At 34.2% G+C, this 18,785-nt stretch overlaps 2 protein-coding genes across 2 annotated transcripts; one reads left to right on the plus strand and one right to left on the minus strand.

The window, feature by feature from the left end:
- Positions 1–7,294: 7,294 nt before the first annotated feature.
- LOC136807475 (uncharacterized) lies at positions 7,295–11,815 on the plus strand. Its single transcript, XM_067064056.1, has 5 exons — positions 7,295–7,421; positions 7,669–8,068; positions 8,358–8,613; positions 9,950–10,323; positions 10,902–11,815. Exons 1-5 carry the CDS (start codon positions 7,390–7,392, stop codon positions 11,664–11,666), a joined length of 1,827 nt encoding a protein of 608 aa, XP_066920157.1. The 5' UTR covers positions 7,295–7,389; the 3' UTR covers positions 11,667–11,815.
- Positions 11,816–13,367: 1,552 nt separating this feature from the next.
- Positions 13,368–14,318, minus strand: LOC136807462 (green-sensitive opsin-2-like). The gene has a single exon (XM_067064040.1). It carries the CDS (start codon positions 14,316–14,318, stop codon positions 13,368–13,370), a length of 951 nt encoding a protein of 316 aa, XP_066920141.1.
- Positions 14,319–18,785: the final 4,467 nt, after the last annotated feature.

Consider the following 18,785-nt stretch of genomic DNA (forward strand, 5'->3'; position numbering starts at 1 on the left):
ATAGACTTGAACATTTAGTTTATGTTCCAGTTACTTTAACCATTATAGGTATATTTTATTTAGCTCGTAAATTGTAATTTTTAATTAATGTCAGATTATTTCACTATCAAATCATCAATTCTGAGGAGTAAATCACTCTCTTTCAGGAATTTTTAAGACATTGTATTTTTGGGGATTTTCAGGTATAACAGGATTTTTTTTAAATTGAACAATATTTATTTCAAATTGAACAATATTTTTTCGAGTAATTTACCCCTCACTGTAGCACACTTTCCTCGAGATCTTCTATGCACTGCCTAAAAATTCCAAGGTTCCTATACTTATGAAAATACAATCTCATTCCTTCCTTTATCACTTATACATATTATTTTTGAAAGTTTTACCGTTTCCGTCAATCCGGCTAGGTCCACAAATACTTCGACGTGTTCTGTAACTTATCAAAAGAATGAACTAACTTCTAGAACTCTCTGAAGCCGTACAGGTGTAAAGCTTGGTTTTGGTATAGCAAAAAAATGGAAAGAGCAAAAACAAAAATTTTTAAACTACAAATTTTAACTAATATTTCAAAGACCACTTTATAAAGAAAATGAGTAATTTTTAAGTATACCCTCTAAAACTAAAGTAAAACTTGTTTCCAAAACTCATTGAAGTCGGGTAAAAACCATAAATTTCTGAAATTTCAGCCCAAGGATTATGAACTCTTTGGCTTCAAATAACAAGGGGTTTGAAGTTAAAAGGGTGCTTTTACTTGCAAGCAAAAATGGTATTTTCACAAAAGAAATTTACTCCGAAGAACAACATTCTAAATGCACGTTTTTTCAACCCGTCTGAATGCTAATATACATATCAATATCTGTTCCCATAATATTGGCAGTCCATTGCTATCGAAGGGATTATGTTTTTTAGATTTTTTACCTTTTTTAAATGTAAGTCAAAGCCCTGCAAAGTAGGCAAAATGATCCTTCGTTAAAAGAAAGATCAGGGGCGTTACAGCCGCATGGTTCTAAACCCACAGGGTACTAACCCTGATTTCAGAGAAATTCGTCTTAGGTACCACAATCCCCTTTTTAGTACCGGTTACTAACTTATTTTGAGTCCATTTCACCTCCCCAAAGAAGAGCTCTGAATCTGGAAAGTTTTCTACGACAATGCAATTTTTCAAAATTAGAAAAATAGAAAATCGAAAAATATTTTTAGAGTTAGTTCATGTAATGTTTCCAGCGACTTTCCAGAGAATTATTGTTCTTTAAACCGTAGAAAAGCACGAAGTACAAAAAGTATTGAATATGTAGGGGTGGTAGTCACTGACCATGATCGGGGTTTGGGACGGAAAAATATGTCGTTTTTTGATGGTTAGGGTTTGTTGTTCTTTTTGTCGCTTTTTAATAGTTATTTGTCGTTCTTTTTAGATGGTCTGGAAACGTTAGATGGACAGTCATGAAGTCTGATTTTATTTCTCGGAAAATTAGGAAAATTTCCAATCTGATTTCCCAAAATAGGTAAAGTTTTACCAAATATCAAATTCTAGTACCAGGTACTAGCTTGAAATGGGTGAAATACTCACAACCACCCCAAATGAAGTACCATCTTTTTTTAGATTCAAAATTAGACACCATCACTCGGCTATTGGTCAGCACCCTAGCGCTGTACTCCCTCTGAAGAGATATAAAAAATCGGAAAACATATTTGAAATCTCAGTAAAGTTGAAAATTTCGGAAAATTATTGATTTTAAATTTTTGGTCAAGTAGAAAAAATCTTCATATTTTATTTTCAACTTTCATCTTCATTTTCAAAATTTTCAAAAGATAGAGGAGGTATTTATTATATCTGTTTCACTTCACGCGACTTTTTTTTATTGGAGCAGACTTTAGTATGATTAAAAGCACCATCGAATATTTCTATTTTGAGACATACAACCATTGACTTAAAAGCCCCAAAGATTTGATAGTCTTACTTCTTTTCCAACCAAAACGCGTGTGGTTTTCACACAAACGCCAGTTTGAAATTACAACCCATTCGGCTGATTTCGTAAGATATGCCGCTTAAAAACAAAGCAAAAGGTCTAGATTCAATCCGTCATTCTAGATGTTTAACTTTTTCTTGCTTGAGAAAGGTTGAAGATTCCTGATTTCTGTAGCCCCTAATGGGCTTTAAATAAACTCAAAACCTCCGAATCGACATTTTCAAATATGTTAATAGGTATATCAAGCAACGAGAAGCCACGGTTTGACAGGGGAGTAAGGCATAAAGTCGTCAAATTCACCCTGTCATTATAGTATCTTCCGCAAAAATGAAGTCCTTCAAGTCGTCCCGTCGTCCTAGAAGTCGTCCCGTCGCAATTTTCGGTAGTCGAATCATCCCAAGTTTCAAGTCGTCCCGTCGCACTAGAAGTTCGCAGGTCATAACTCTTTTAAGTCGAACCATACCAAGTTTCTAGTGGTTCCTATCAGAAGTTAACTCGTCGGAACTTGGTGCATGTTCCAATCATGTACGTTTAACTGTTTTCATGTCATCCATCAGGTATATTATGGAGATAAAAATATAAATTCACTTTGTTTTCAAAATTTTGACATGGTAGTTTTTAAGCTCTAATGAATAAGTAAATTTCCACACGTGTGTTTCCACCAACTTCTATTTTGAACATTGAAGTTTTCCAGGGTGGCCACACTTATTTTAGATGAAAAATCCAGCTTTTTGGGTCAAAAACATCCTTTTTTCCAGGTATTTTCAGCTGGAAAATGTACCTTTTTCCAGCCTTCACCCCAAAAATCTGTACTTTTTTCCAGCTATAAGCGAGTGCAAAATTATTACCAGCGGATACCCCTCAAAACCTACAAAAAATAGAGGTACCCTATCTGAAAACGTAGGTGGAATTTTAGGCTGAAACTTTTAGTGTTGAAAGTACAGGAAAGTACGCTGTCTGTGGTTCCTAAAAAATGGTTTTTCTCCAATAACTTTTTTATAAAATGGTCCTTTTGGTCTCCAACGGGACCTAAATATTTTCAAAAACGTACGTTAAAATCAAAATACAACTTAAAACCTAAATAATAACTTTGTGGGCCTTAAGATTTGTTTGGGGTCTATCCATGAAGAAGAAAATTATTTTTTTCATACCTACTATAAGTATAGGTACCAAAAAGTATAGGTTTAAGACCTTAAATTCAACTAGTCGTATGTGCAGCGTCGCACGCTGTGTATCCCAATTCAGCGAATCACTATACATATAAAAAACTCTAAAAGAAGAAAGATAGCTGCCGAAATATTAATGATACAATTTTCATTTTATGAAAGAAATGAGAAAAAAGATAAGAATGCATTGCAATTTTTAACCACAATTAAGTAAATGGCTTAGAAGAATTATATTTTTATATTCTTATAGATCTTATAGATATTCTATAAATCTTTTTAGCCATCGTGGCTGGACATTCGAGGGTGACTTTAATTGAAAGTGATAGGGAGCCGCTATTGCAAACAGAAAGTTTTAAAGAGCATCTGAATAGGAATTCTTCAAAATGAAAAATTATATTTGGGAAGAGGGTTGATTTTTAACCCATCCAGCTCCAATCTTCCTGTATATAAAATGGTATCTTGGCATCTCAAAGTTAGTCTAGTGGTAGGATATCTGCATGAGGCGAAAACGATGATGGTCCAACGCCATGAAGAGGAGGCTTTGTAGAGCTTTGTTAGATTTTTAAAAACTTTTTACAAAACATTGTAAACACACACGTTTTAGCGTATTACTATTAATATATAGATTGTGTAATTTCTAGGTCCGAAAAATTAATTTTTTGATGTGATTCTTGATAGAATTTAGATAACTTTGAATTTTATAACACTTTGCGATAATTGAAATTCTCGAAATTAGGTATATATTTCATGAAAGTACATTTATAAGAGGTTGTTAAAAAGTGAACTAAACAATATTAAATTAAGTTTGGTGGCTAAGAGAGCCCATAGTGCAGCTTTGTAGGTTTTAAGGGGTATCCACTGGTACTTCTAGATTTTCAAAAGACATTTCTTTCAAATCGGTCATAGAGATCTATCCTTTGACAAAAATATGTCTGATAAACTAAACTGAAAATGGCTGAACTTATACTAGATAACATCTAATGAAAATTATATATGTATAATCACATAATAATTCTAACTATTCTAAACTAATTAAAATTTCAAAAAAGTTTTTCCAGTTTTTCCAGCTTTCCTGTTTGGAAAATGTACCTATTTCCAGTTTTTCCAGCTAGTTTTCAGAAAAAGGCCATTTTCCCAGTTTTCCCTGGATGAGCTCTGCACGTGTACAAAAACTGCACACCACACGAACATAACATTATCTCCACAATATTTTGATTTTTGATATACGAAACAATAAAGTTTTTTTTCGGAATAGCCTAGAGTCCAACTCTTTGGGATGAGTCGACTGCCGAAATTTGCGACGAGTCAACTTCTGAGGCAACGACTCGACTTAAAATTTGGAATGTTTCGACTTCCAAAAGATTCCGACTTGCGAATTTCTAGTGCGACCTGCGGACTTCTAGTGCGACGAGACGACTTAAAAGTACGACGGGACGACTTGAAGGGTCGAATTTTGGCGGTGATCTAACTTTATAAAAGCAGGTAAAAAGCAAATTTTAGAGACTTTGAAAAATGTTTCATTTTCGCTTAAAAAAATAACCATTCTTAGTTCAACTTAAAGTAGTGACAACCATTGCTGATGCTTAATACCCTGACGATGATTTCTAAGCGATCGATCCTCAAGAATTAAAGCTATAAGATCAGTTAAGACGTGAAAATCACTTTGACTTTCACAAAATTTCAGATCAAACTCAAAAGTTAACTGGGTCGCTTCAGCAAATTTCAGCTATGGAAGCTGAGCTTCTCTCAATAAAAACTGTGAAAGAGATAAGTTAGGAAAGGAGAACTCAGTATTCTTTTTTTATACCTTATCGGCTCTTTTTACATCGGCCCTTATTGGCGTTATTTTTTGACTCGTGGCGTAATAAGGGCCGGCGTAAAAAAGGGCCAAGATTTTGCAATTTTAACCTAAAAGCGGCCTTAATTTTGTATCATTATTTCTCAATTTAAAGGATTTTAGGTATGTATCAAAGACGAAAATGATCCATTGTTTTACTCCACATTTAAAACTTCTGTGAAATATTTAATATATTTAAAAATCAGTGATTTTTGATGGAATTTTCAACAGATTGCTACTGAAAATGACATTTTAATGTAAGTTTTGGTTATTATTTGCTAATTTGAAGTATAAGTAGTAGCCATTTTTACAAATGTTGGCGTTATTAACAGCCCTAATTGGTGTAAGCCATGGCGTTCTTCGCGTAAGCCCAAAATTAGGCTGTGGCGTAATAAGGGCCGGCGTAAAAAGGGCCGATAAGGTAAACTAGGCATATAAGCTGTACGTAGCTTCATAGCTATTACCCCGATTTTTTCAGAAATTTTGCTAGGTCGCTTCACAGCTATTTCTAGCTATGTCTCTTGGCTTTTTATTACCTCTAAATGAAAGGCGGCCAGTAAGATACGCAGTCATTAAAGGTCATTACACGTGAATATTAAAAGAAGCTGAGTTCGATAATGATATGATCCCGATTTGCTAGGGCGGAGGAGGTCAAAATCGACGTCTCTAAGTCACTCAAGCGAACGATATGGGTCGGGCGGTATTAGATAGGTTTTCGGATTATCAAAATAAAAGCCTCTAAATAGCGAAAGGTTCACTCGCGAAACATTAGGGAGGTAAAATTACGGGGATAAATGTAGCCTGGGTATCCAGACTCAAAATTTTAGAAAAAAACTCTTACTCATCATACAAAGTTTCTAAAATTTTAGAGTCCGGTGCAACTAAAAAAGTTGGGTACAGTTTGTTTGATACTGTCTGTGAGTGAACCCTTGTTAACAGACTATCAAAACTGTGTAAAACCATGCAGACACACATAATCAACTTACTATAAAACCTCTTTTACAAACTCAAAAAACTTTCAAAACTACTTTAAACTACATCAAAACATCGCCACATTTAAAAAAGCTCGTTTCCAGTGGCCATTTTGTTTAGAAATGAACCTGTGTTTTCATTTTCATTTGTTTATCTTTTTTTGCAAGGTCAGCTTTTTCCTTAAATTATGTGCGCGCATAGAAAAATAACAAAATCCCGCGGAAATTCTGATCAGTGACTGGTCGCGTATTGGCCAATCACACGCACTCGCATATGCAGGGACAAATATCCCTGCAGACGAGTTAATTGGACCAAACCGTAAACCAGAGACAAGATAATAAAAAAATAGACGGTGAAATAGTTTACGGTCTGGATATCCAGGCTAGGATAAATGTTATTCTAAGTTTAAACTGCCGTACGAATAAGACTTGAGAGGATACAAGACATGGGGTCCGAAGGAGACTTTGTATCACTAAAAAGAAAAGGAAGCGAGTTTCACAATTTTTCATCTTTTTCAAATTCTCGGAGCTCTGTCATTTGACCTACTTGACCTACCCTAAATACACCTCTACCATAACCTTCCAACTAATTGTCAGATAATAAGAAATTTGGTATCGAAAAGATATTTAGATGCGCTTATAAAATTTGTCAAAAACTTTAACTTAAAAACCAATTTTCTACCATTCTGATTTGTTTCCTTTTTCTCTGATGGTGTTTCGAAGTACAAATTGAAGAAATAAAGTATGGCGGTATCTCGCTGTTAAACATCCCATTAGCCAGGGGACCACTAGCGAGCACCTCACTAAAAACCGGGATTTTTTGCAAAGTGGAATAGACGTTAATTGCGTAACAAAACGCGGGTGACGTCTAGTATAGGCTAGGGGACAACTCAAAGTTTTTTGATTAATTGGATGGCTCTAATAAGTAGCCCAGCGTAATTTGGCAGACTCCATTTTTTGGCTTTGCTGAGGCTTTAGCAAATCCATATCACTAGATCCAGTCTTTTTATGGAGAGAAAAAAACAACAGAAAATCATGACAAATAGACAAATATTTCATTCACATCGATTTCCCTAAAGATTTGAAGTGAGAACAAATGGCCATAGGTCGTGTTCATTTCAAAGTTTTTTAATTTAGTTTAATTCGATTATAATCACTAAGGATAAGTGATACTAATTGATTTTCCATATATCAAAAGAGCACTGCTAATATTAGCTTTAAGGGGTTTTGTGAAAAAAATTTAATTAAAAATGCCACAAATGACTTTTTTATAAAATTTCAACCAATGGGAATCAAGCATAACAGTGATGCGTGTATTATTTCAATCTTTTAGTCATATTTCCGCCCTTGTGAATTAAATGCTCACTATTCTCTTGGGAGTTCCCTTTTGAACAAAGAATCGAATAAATACCACAAATTTTTGATCAACAATCAAATCAATCATTCAGTCAATGAATTGGTATCAGATCGTCGAACTTGAGAGGTAGGTTGAAACAATTTTGGTAAAATGTGATTTAATGTTAGAGAGAGATGACATAAAACGATAACTTACCAACTTATAGGTGTACAAAGATTCGTTTACATGTCACAGATCATTAGGGGAGATTATATTTCAAGATCGCTATTTATTTGAGGTTTTCTTTCACCACTGGCATACGTGAGAATAAGGAACTATAAAACTCGAAGGTTTTAACGGGGTTTTAACTTCAGTAATGATTTTCTACTTGTAGTTCAAGACCAATAATGGGGATGCTACGTCGATTGCTCTTCATTTCGCTACTGATCTCGATTGTCCAATCACACAAACTTGCAAAAAGATCAACACCATCGTATCGAGTAGAAGGTTGTTTTCAGTCGGCCCCTGGTGATGGAAAATCACAAAATATGGGTCATTCCGCATCTAATGTAAGATGTCAAGATATTTGTCGTGATCATGGCTACATCCTTGCTGCTACCAAAGGAACAATGTGTCATTGTCGAAACATTTATCCTCAAGGTCGTAAAGTAGCTGATAGTCAATGTCGAACGAGATGTAGATCTTGGTTGTCTTGTAACAATGCACAAGAATGCTGCGGAGGTTCACAGGCGTACACAGTCAGCGTGGTGGGAAATATTGATGTTGCAAAGCAAGTAAGTTCAAAATTCAATATTATGAAATAGGGTGTTACATTTATGGTGGCTTTTTCTGATTTTAACAAATGGGACTAATTCCACTCTACAAAGCAAACTTGCGAGTTACAGTATCAACATAGCAGGGGATCTGAAAAATAAAATGCTTCCTCACAAAAAGTAGAAATTTTCACCAGATGCTATCAAAATGTTAGAAATCAAAGAATGGACATTTTCTTAAATATCATTGGTAACTGAAATCCACATGTAGATCGGCTTGGTGTCTTTTAAAGCTCTTTCTAAATTTCAGGTTTTGAGAAGGATTGCGCATAAATGGCAAGTTAGCACTCATTATCGAAAACACATGAGGAATTTTGTCAACAAACCACAGTTTAGACACGTAGAAGCTGATTGGTGGAGGAGTTTTGATGTAAAAGGTTGGAGTAATTGTCCGGATGGAACCTACATGACTGGTGTTTGGCGTAACAACAACAATCAGGATAATGATGGCATCCACTTGATCGAACTGGCTGAATGTAAAAGCGCTGCTGCCCATCTGTTTTCGGGTGAGTTGTCTTGTTTTACACATTTTTTTGAGAGAACATCCGGAATTTCTAAAGCCGTGTCGGATATTCTTAATTTTAAGAGTTTAAAAAATTTTAAGTTTGTATTTAGGTGTGTTTTTATAAGAAACCGGGTTTTGAGTCCACAAAACCATTGGATGTTCATAAACAAGTTATGAAAGGCGCGAAAAACAAATTGCCGTCTGCTTGAAAATCTCTAGCTGATTTAAGCGTATTATAATATACCTTAAGTGGATAAATTTTGGCGTGAATTTAATTTGGCGATTGGCCAAAATACGTCTTTGGCGGGATTTAATTCGGCGATAGATCAATTTCGTAAAATTTGGCGGAGATTGGCAAATTGCCGAATTTGGAAATTTTGGCGAGGATTTAATTTAAATTCGCTAAATTCGCCAAATTTATCCCCTTAAGGATTCTGGCCATAGTAAATTTTTCATAATAATCATGCTTACAATGTATTTTCTGACTAATGTATCCAACAAAACTATGGCATATCATACATTTTCTGTTAGACAAACTATACCTGAATCTGAAATTTCAAAAATTGCATTGAAAAAATTTGAAGAAGAAGAAAATGAAGACATTTGTGAAGACAAGTATTTCAACTTTGAGGAGCTTATTTTCGGCGAATAAAAAAGATTTTGAAAAGTCTTTTGCACTAGATAGTGTATCGATAACCAAACTAACAATAGATTTTGGAAAATTTTTGTAAAAGCTTCTTCGTCTCAAAATCTTGAAAATAGTGGCTTCGTCCCAATTTTTTGTACAAAAAGAGTCAAAACTTTTGAAACATCAATTTAGAAAGTTTTTCCGAAAATTTCTAAATAGTTTTATCTTTTGCAGACAATTTAAAAAAATTCGAAACAAAAAGGATAATTACATATTAAATCTTAGCAATTTTTGTATAAGAAGGTAATACAACATTTTATTATCGTCTTTTTAAGGTTCATAACTTCATTTTTGTAATCAAATTGCTAATTACTCTTGAAAGAATAAATTCAGAAACGACTTATAAAGACAATTTTTTGTTAAAGTCTCATAACAAATCTTTTGACTATGGTCAGAGCCCTTAAGGTGCATAATTTGGAAATGCCAACTTATGATTATGAGATTTCTTTTTATGGAATGAGCTGGAGTTTTTACAAGATACTTCACTAATTGGTCATTTAAATTGATAGAGTTGACGCGTTCTTTAGAAAAAGTAATGAGATTCTTTTATTACATCTTAACGACCAACCAAATCAAATAAGAGCTTGTAAAAACTCCAGCTTGCCCCTTTTTATAACTCCCCGTTATTTGTCTCGCTTGTCTTTTTCAGCTGGAAAGGGTGATCAAGACTGTTACAAACTCAACATCTGGAAAACATGGGACAGTAAAAACTGGGCCACCTGCAAAGCTGGTTATTACATGTCGGGAATTTACAATACTGAAGGACATCGTTTGCATAATATCGAAGAATTCCACTGCTGTCGACCAAAATCGCAACATAAAAGCTGGGGAAGTTGCTACAACCACGATGCATGGGCCTCCTTGAACGATAAAGGTTGGACGAAATGCAACAACGGCTATTATATGGTTGGCATGTATCGGAACGACTGCAATAATTTGTGGTGTATTGAGGAATTCAAATGCTGTCAAATGGGAAGTTATAATCAAGATTCGTACGTCGATAAACCGATCATTACAATTAAGGTGAAAATGCTTTTATGCCCTTTGAATTTCGGATCTTAACTTAAAAGTTTCTTAAGTTTGATATTGTAGTGTGTTCATGACAGGTTGATTGAACAAACTTTCGCGAGCAGAAATTTCCTCACATTAACTTTAGCGAATTAAAAAAAAAAAAAAATTCACGAGCATCGTGAATCGTTGGATAAATATCATAAATTTCAAAAGAATTGGCCTAAAAAGAACATATTCCTCGAGGCTACAAAATATTGAATAAGAATGTGCTAAATGCTTCAAATATACTTGTAATTTATGATTTATCACAAAGTCGGATTTTAACAAAATTCTAATTTTTTAAAGAAATTTTGTGCATTGCCTAGTTTAGAATTTTCGAAGAAAAATTTCCCATTAAAAGAACCCAAAAATCGCAAAAATTCCTTAGAATTCTTTTCTAAAATTTATATTTTTCATCGATGTCTACCAAATATTCTTATATCCAAGTAAATCTGTGGGTTTTAAGGTTTGACTTGTCGTACCAGAAAGATTTCATCCAGTCACACACACTAATATTCTACGAAGCCTTTTTTATTTCCTCTCTCAACCAGACTATGGGAACAGATGGTCGACTTAAAGAATGCACCATGGATGCCATGGATAAAACTCCAGAAAGCAAGACCTATTCTTGTAAAGCTGTATCATCACGTCAAAACATTTTAAAATTAGATGCTGTCGAGTTCAAAGTCGAAGATAAGACACAACCCACAACAGCAAAACCCGAACGCGTCAAAAACTTCAAACCAGTTATCTGTTCTGCTTCTAACAACGCCTACACTTGCACCAAAACATTAAAAACAGCCATCCAGACGACCACAAGTCTGGTGATTGGAACAGGTTTTCAGATGGGCGTTTCCGTTAGTAACACAGTTGGAGTTTCAGCCGAAGCCTTTGGCGTCAGTGCTTCATCAGAGTTCTCAGTTCAAGTTTCTGCATCCACTTCTTTCAACGTAGAACGAACCAAATCGAAAACCATTACTGTTGAAGACGAAACTAAAGTTGATGTCAAAGTCCCTGCCCACAAACAAATCATGATCGACCTCCTTCGCAAGAAAGTGGATATTATCTATAAATGGAAGGGTATTTTCCGCCTTCTTGGTAAATACAAGCTCTCTTGGAGTAATGGTGATCAAACCACACAGGATATCACTACAGTCTTGTCTGGTACGAACCGAGACATGTATGCTTTTGGCACCTGGAATTACCCTGGTACCGACGTCCTTCAAGTTTTGGTGACTGATCAATACGGTAACAAAAAGACTGAATGTCAACACAAAACTGGATCTAAAAAAGACTGTTCCGTAGCAGGACTCTGACAGCTTTTCTGAGTTTCAGAATAGACTTAAACATTTCGTTTATGTTCCAGTTACTTTGAACCATTATAGGTGTATTTTATTTAGCTCGTAAATTGTAATCTTTAGTTAATATTAAACTCATATGAATATAAATATTTTTGGTAAAATTATTCCACTAATAATAAATCATCAATTCTGAGGAGTAAATCACCTTTAAGTGTAAGAGCCCGAACTTTCAAGTGTACGAGACCGAAAGATTTTTGCGATTCTTTAAATTTTCAGGAATTTTTCAAGACATTGGACTTTAGTTCTGTAACTTATCAAAAGAATGAACTAACTTCTAGAACTCTCTGAAGCCGTACATGTGTAAAAATCTTTCTGATGCATTATTAGTGAAGGAGATTTGTTTTAAGATTTTTTATCTTTTTTGAATCTAAGTTAAAGCCCTGCAAAATAGACAAAATGATCCTTCTTTGGCGGACTGTAACTTTGATCCAAGAAAGATCAGGGGCTGTACAGCCGCAGGGTTCAAAACCCACAGGGTACTAACCCTGATTTTAGAAAAGTTTGTCTTAGGTACCACAATCCCCTTTTTAGTAACGAATACTAACTTTTTTGAGTCAATTTTTACCTCACCAAAATATGGAGAAGCTCAGCAAAGTCTGGGAAAAAATTTGAAAATAAGTAAATAAGTAAAATGTTAAATGAAGTCTGACTTTTTAACTAGGTAAATTTCTGATTTTCCCAAAATTGGTAAACGTTTACCATTTTCACTCACATAATACCAAATTTTAGCACCGGGTACTAGCTTAAAATGGGTGAAATACTCACCCCCAAAAGAAGTACCATCTCTTTTTTGGATTCATTATTAGGTACCGCCACCCGGCTATTGGTTAGTACCATGCGGCTGTACTCCCTCTGGAGAGACATAAAAAGTCGAAAACATATATGAAATCTTATCAAAGTTGAAAATTTCAGAAAATTATTGATTTAAAATTTTTGGTCAAGTAGAGGAAATCTTCATCTTTCATTTTCATCTTTCATCTTCATTTTCGAAATTTTTAAAAGATTTTGTAGTCTTTAAAATCATCTGCATAAAAGATTATCTTTTCAACGAGGTATTATTTTTAATTATATCTACTTCACTTCACGCGAACAGACTTTAGTGCACCATCGAATTATTTCTTTTCTGAGACGTACAACCATTGACTTAAAAGCCCCGAAGATTTGATAGTCTTAGATGAGGAGCCACTTATTTCCCAACCAAAACGGGTGACGCGTGTGGTTTTCACACAAACGCCAAATCGAAAGGGCTAGATAAAATCCGTCATTCTAGATGCTGCGTAAATCTCGGGCTTAACTTTTTCTTGCTTGAGAAAAGTTAATAGGGTATATCTAAACAATGAGAAGCCACGGTCTGTCAGGAGTAAGGCATAATAAAATCGTAATATTCACCCTGTCATTAGTAAATAGTATCGTCCGCAAAAATTAAGTCCCCATGAAACGTTAAGATAATTTGGAGCAAGTTTCAGTCAAATTTCTCAGACAATAACACTAAATTAAGCATCTGAACTATCGAAAACTTTTACTCATTTATTCACTTTGTTAAATTTAAGTTAAAATGAGTGAAATAAAAGCTTTTTCATTCCCTGTAAAAACTAAAGAGCTATCAAGCTTTAATTTATAATACAATTGGAGAATTCAATGACAACGTTTCCATCATCAGTTTTGGAGTTTAGTTGACAACTGTCTTAAATTGGTTGTCATATTTTCGGTGACGGCAGATTTGCACCCTTCTGTTTCACTGACGTCAATTTCGCCCGCTTTTGAAACATGAATGAGCTTGCGGAACTGTCTTTTAGCCGTATTATTCCAATGGAAAAATATAATGACGTCCCATAGACCATTCGAATAACCAACCAAAGCGAACAAAATCAAATAGTTACTACTCATAGATTTGACTTGTTGTTGGACAGTCGCGCCACCGATTAATAAGAACCAAGTCAAGATATAGGAGGCTGCGATCCAAATACAAATCTTCAGTGATCTTAACTGCCGCTTCTTCATAAGTTCTCGTCTTTTCTTTTGTTTTTCACCAGATCGATCAACAATAGTAGCTGCTATCTCCATGCATTGTCTTTTAACTGATCGGTATAAAATGTAATTAGATATTGTGGTGACCAGGCCCCCTGTGAAAGTTACAACAAAAGCTGGAATGAAATAAGCGGACCAAAAAATACGATTGATTGAAAAAACAATAGTCAAAGCAAAAGCGATACCAATACCTATGGCAGCATGTATTTTTGTCATTTTAGCGTAGAGGAATGGCTTACGTATGGCTATAAATCTTTCCACTGAAATCAAAATGGTTAAATGTACTTCGAGGCTTGTTGCTGTATCCCGTAGCAACGTGACGTATTCTAAAGCACTGGTGGTGTCCGATTTGATCCAGAGCAATAATGCGACACGGATGACGATGAAGAGGCCCGTGAAAACGTGCGTGATAAATAATAAACATAATAGAATGTAGTTAAATATCGATCGTAAATGCTTTGAAGATAAGATGACTGTCGAAGCAATGATGTTGGCGATAATCAGAATGCACGCTTCAATGAAAAACAAGATCCATAAATAAACCCATGACTCTGGCACTGTTTCTGCACTGCTTACCATTTTCTGAGTTGAGCTGAATAGATATGAAGATGATTTCGTTATTTTTTAAACTTGAATAAGGTGAAACTGCCAACACCAATAAATGCAATTCTTCTGGTTCAAGGTGTAACCTTCTTTAAAAGGTGTGAAAAGTATGGTGCAAAAGAATGACAGTAGAATCTTTTGCTCAAACTCTAGGTTACCAACAAACTATAACACAACTCTATGAACGAATAATTTTTTCCCAATATCGTTTTATTGATTTTTAAATCTAATATAAAAAACAATAAACAAGTTCTTTAGCGACCAGTTAACAATATACTCTTTCGTTATAAAGGCCCTATAAAAATTGTTAACTAGTTCTCCCTCTGATTGAATTTTGCCAAAAAAAAATAATTTATTGACAACCAAGAAACTTTGACCAACAATAAAACAGTGTGAATAAGGGGCCTTTGCTTATTGCACATCCAATTTCAAGCAGGCTTGGAATTAATTAACAGATAGAGGCCAGGTTTGATCAAATTTCAAACCTTTTGAGTTATGCATGGTTAAAAAGGGGAAAATTTGATGAATTATTAGGACGGGATACAAGAATGTGGGCGGAAGATGGAAAATCAAATAAAATTGAAAATTGTTCAGCTGTAAATGAAAAAGATTCCTTAAAGGAAAAATGAGGAAACAAAACAAAAGAAAGATGTTACAAGGAAAAATTTAATAAAAAAAAACAAACAGGGTTACTTTTCCACTAAAAGTAACTAAATAAATTCACATTCAATCGAAATTTACGTCATCTTATAAATTTTCGGCCTTCTTTTTTGTTCTTAGAAAATTTACAGAACCATGTAAAACATGCAAATAAATTCTTTTGGCGGTATTGAAGGAAGCAGCTCAAATTCCTACGCACAATAACAAACTTTGCATTTCAGATCAGATTAACTGAAAGACAAATTATCATTTAAGTGTCGATGTTTAACCTGTTGTTATTTGCAACCTGTTCAGATAGCTCTAGAAAAATCATTAGCAATAGCAACTTGTGCTTCTTAAGTTAGGGTGTAGGCTGTAAACGAGTGTAAAATATTCCACTTAGTAATAGAAAAACCAACACATCTAATCAGTCGAAATAAAACTATACTAGCCGTCCCGGCGTCGTCCGAGACGACTTCTTACTCCTTTTAATACGCTCGCTTCGCTCGCTTTTCTATTTTTCAGAAACTTGTAGGGATTTGTATACTAATGTACTTATTTTGCGAGAAGAAATGTTCTTAAATTTAGGCCTTTTTCGTAAAAATTGATGTTTAAAATTTTTAAGGGGACACTAAAATTAATGCACATTAAAAAATATGGTGAAAGTATTTTTAGTTGAATTTTGATTTTTCTTCTCCTTATTAACTTGTATAAATTTGTCATAATTTCTTTTGTTGAAAACATTCAAACAATAATGTTCTTGACTCGCTAAAAATAATGCTTATGCAAATATTGGTGAAAATTGAGTTAAAAATTTCTCGCGAGAAATCAGTCATACTTTTCTAAAACGTGCTTTTTTTTGGGTTTTTGGGAGAGGAAAGACTATTATTTTCCTCACGCAAGGATGAAGATAAAAAACAAATAGAAATTCAAATTCAGTATTAGAGGTACTTGGCAACACCGATCACTCCAAAGACCACAGTGCTTTACGGTGGAATATAAAGAGTGCCTTTTTTCAATACCTCTTAACAGAGTCAACAATTATTTAACAATTAAACTCAATGCGTAAGTAAAAGCGTTTTCATTTTGCTATCTCAATAGAACAAAAAATAGCAAACATTGATTAAAAAATTTCATAATTGAATTGGGAATAAGTCATCAACTTTTCTCATATTGTCAAGTCCATTAAATTGAAATGTTTTTATCAGAGTATCAAATAGAAGGGAAATGTCATCGGAGCTTTATTAATCTCAAGGGTAATCATAAAAATGATGTCTTTTTGAAAACTCAAATTTTATCTTCGACGTATTCCCATATGAATCAAAATTATTTCATAACCGACATAAACTTTTTTTTAAAAAACTATAAATTATGCTGATAGTGCTATTGCACAGTCAGTTGTGTTTCTCCATCAAGGAGAAATGTGCTCTCTTGAATGGAAGTGCACTTGGCGAATAGAATTGAATATACAATCAAAAAGGCGCGAAAAAAATTGCCGTGTATTTAAAAATCGCTAGCGAAAAAGCCTCATGCGAGAATGGGAGAGTTCCGATTTAAGCGTATTATAATATAGATAATAATGTGTCCGTGTGTCCGAAAAAATTGGAATAGATTTAGAGTAAAATCTCAACCATCTCAATGGTATTAAACATCATAGAAATTAGAATGGGGCGCCCTAGAATGGAATTACTTTGTTCTATCATTAGATATTTAATTCCCAAAGGTAATCAAAATGGGTTTTTGAACAAAATTGAGCAATTATGTCGTAATATAGAAATGAAGATTTCTATTTATAGAAATTCTGTACCTTCCGCTTTTTTCCGGACACACTATACATTTCCGTTGCTTTTTTCCGTTTTGCATATTCTAAAAGTAATGCTAAATCCGCAATAGTGGTTGTACTTCTTTTACAAATAGATTAATAATGAAAGCCATGATAAGCTGAGTAAGGCAAGTATGGTAGCCTCGTACCAATTTTCTTTAATAAAAAATCTTTAATTTTTCTTTCAGCAAAATTATTCTCTTTATTCGCCGAGGCAGATTTTAAAAGCTTAAAACATTCAAGTATAAACCTTTTTAAAAGACTATGAAAAAACCTATGTTAGGGCAGGTACTATAAGGGAGGCTGAAAAAGGGTCAAGGTCGTATTCCTATGTAAAAAGAACAGGTTCAAAGGCAAGGGAAATATAACATCTGGTTATCAAAAGATGTAGCATAACAACAAAATATCTAAACTAGGTGCGACTGCAGATAATTTTACAACCATTAATTAATTAATAAAAACATTATCCTTGTGCTCAAATTTTCCCTAAACAAGCTGTTAGTTTATACAATACTAAAAACCAAATTCTTCTTATGCTCTTGTCCCCGACACCAAGTGACACCAAATCTGGCTTTTTAAGGACACCCCCTTGAACGGAAGTAATGACAATCTCGAGCTCGAGAAGAGATTCTTAAAGTTTTTAAATACAGTAGAATGATGGACAGACAAAAGAATCAACACTATAGTGTAGTCGTAAAACATTAACACAATTTGCTAGTCCAGTCTAGTCTGGTGTTACCATTGTCATATTTGCTTTACTGCTTATTGCTTCAGTCAGTAAGTGACTAAAACTGAAAGTTCAATCAGATTTTTGTCCATCATCATCACTAGTCAACGACCATAATAATAATAGTTTGAAAGAAAATTCCACAATTTTGTCAGATCCATAGCACATCCTTGCTAAGTAGGTTTCGTTTATTTGAACAACTGATTCACAATTCAATCTACGAATGATTTTCGTCAAACAGTCTATTAAGTAAGATATTTATGCTGACTAAACACCATACACGTTTTTTTATAAGAACAAACTATGCAAGAACATAAGACTTCGAAGGCTAGAAAGCTAAAGGGACACTAAATTATTAAGAACAAGTTAAGAACATTTTGAGGCTTGGCGTTCTCTAAAACATGAATTTCTTAAAAAATGTACAAAGATTCTTCACAAAACAGTGAAAATAAGAACACTTATAGGCTTAAGACTCAAAAAGTTAAAAACAACCGAAGGCTTTAAAAATTCCGGACATTCTTATAAAAAAACGTGTAGTGGGAGACAGAACCAGACTTTTCTGTTCTTGGTATAAAAGAGAAAGAAAAACAAAAGAGACGTATATTGATTTTGATCAGGTTCGTCAATTTTGCTCGAGTTGTGTGACATAAACATGGTATTTCAAAATTCTCAGTTCTTAAGAACTTTTGAAATGCACTTGGATTTTCAAAGGATTTCCACTCGAGTGCCACAGAGAGGTCTGGGACTTACTTTGAGTGCGAAGTTATTTTATCATTGAATTGGATTATAAAAATATTGGCACCTATCCAGATTAATAATTTATCCTAGCCTGGATATCCAAGCTTAATTTTCAGAAAAATAAAACTTTACCTCGACATGGATACAAAGTTCTGAAATTATAGCCTGGTCTCCCTAAAGAATGAAAGTCCATACCCATGTTTTCAAAAGATTTCCTAGCCAACCAAATTTATAACCAATTGAAATAAAATCTACAATACATTGCATTGCCTGAAGATTGCTTAGAGAGTACTCCTCCATAAATTTCGAGAAAAATTCGAGCGCGATCTCAAGAAATAACTCACTTACAATTACGATGTTTCATGCTGGTGCAATCAAAGTTTATCCAGAATGTGTATCAAAGTAAAATCTGCAATACACTGCTTTGCCTGAAAATTGCACCAGCATGAAACACCGTGATATTATTCATCTACACTAGCAAGTGGAGAATTACCTTATTTTTGTCGGCTTTAGCGAA

The sequence above is a fragment of the Clytia hemisphaerica genome, unplaced genomic scaffold (genome assembly GCF_902728285.1).
Source record: "Clytia hemisphaerica strain Z4C2 unplaced genomic scaffold, Clytia hemisphaerica genome assembly, whole genome shotgun sequence".
Taxonomy (NCBI): Eukaryota; Metazoa; Cnidaria; class Hydrozoa; order Leptothecata; family Clytiidae; genus Clytia; species Clytia hemisphaerica.

Bases quoted from the DNA above. Each gene is read 5' to 3' on its own strand.
- LOC136807475 (XM_067064056.1), top strand. From the start codon at position 7,390: ATGAATTGGTATCAGATCGTCGAACTTGAGAG. The intron at 7,422-7,668 runs GTAGGTTGAAAC...TTCTACTTGTAG, and splicing joins CAGATCGTCGAACTTGAGAG to TTCAAGACCAATAATGGGGA. The intron at 8,614-9,949 runs GTGAGTTGTCTT...TGTCTTTTTCAG, and splicing joins TGCTGCCCATCTGTTTTCGG to CTGGAAAGGGTGATCAAGAC.
- LOC136807462 (XM_067064040.1), bottom strand. From the start codon at position 14,318: ATGGTAAGCAGTGCAGAAACAGTGCCAGAGTCATGGGTTTATTTATGG.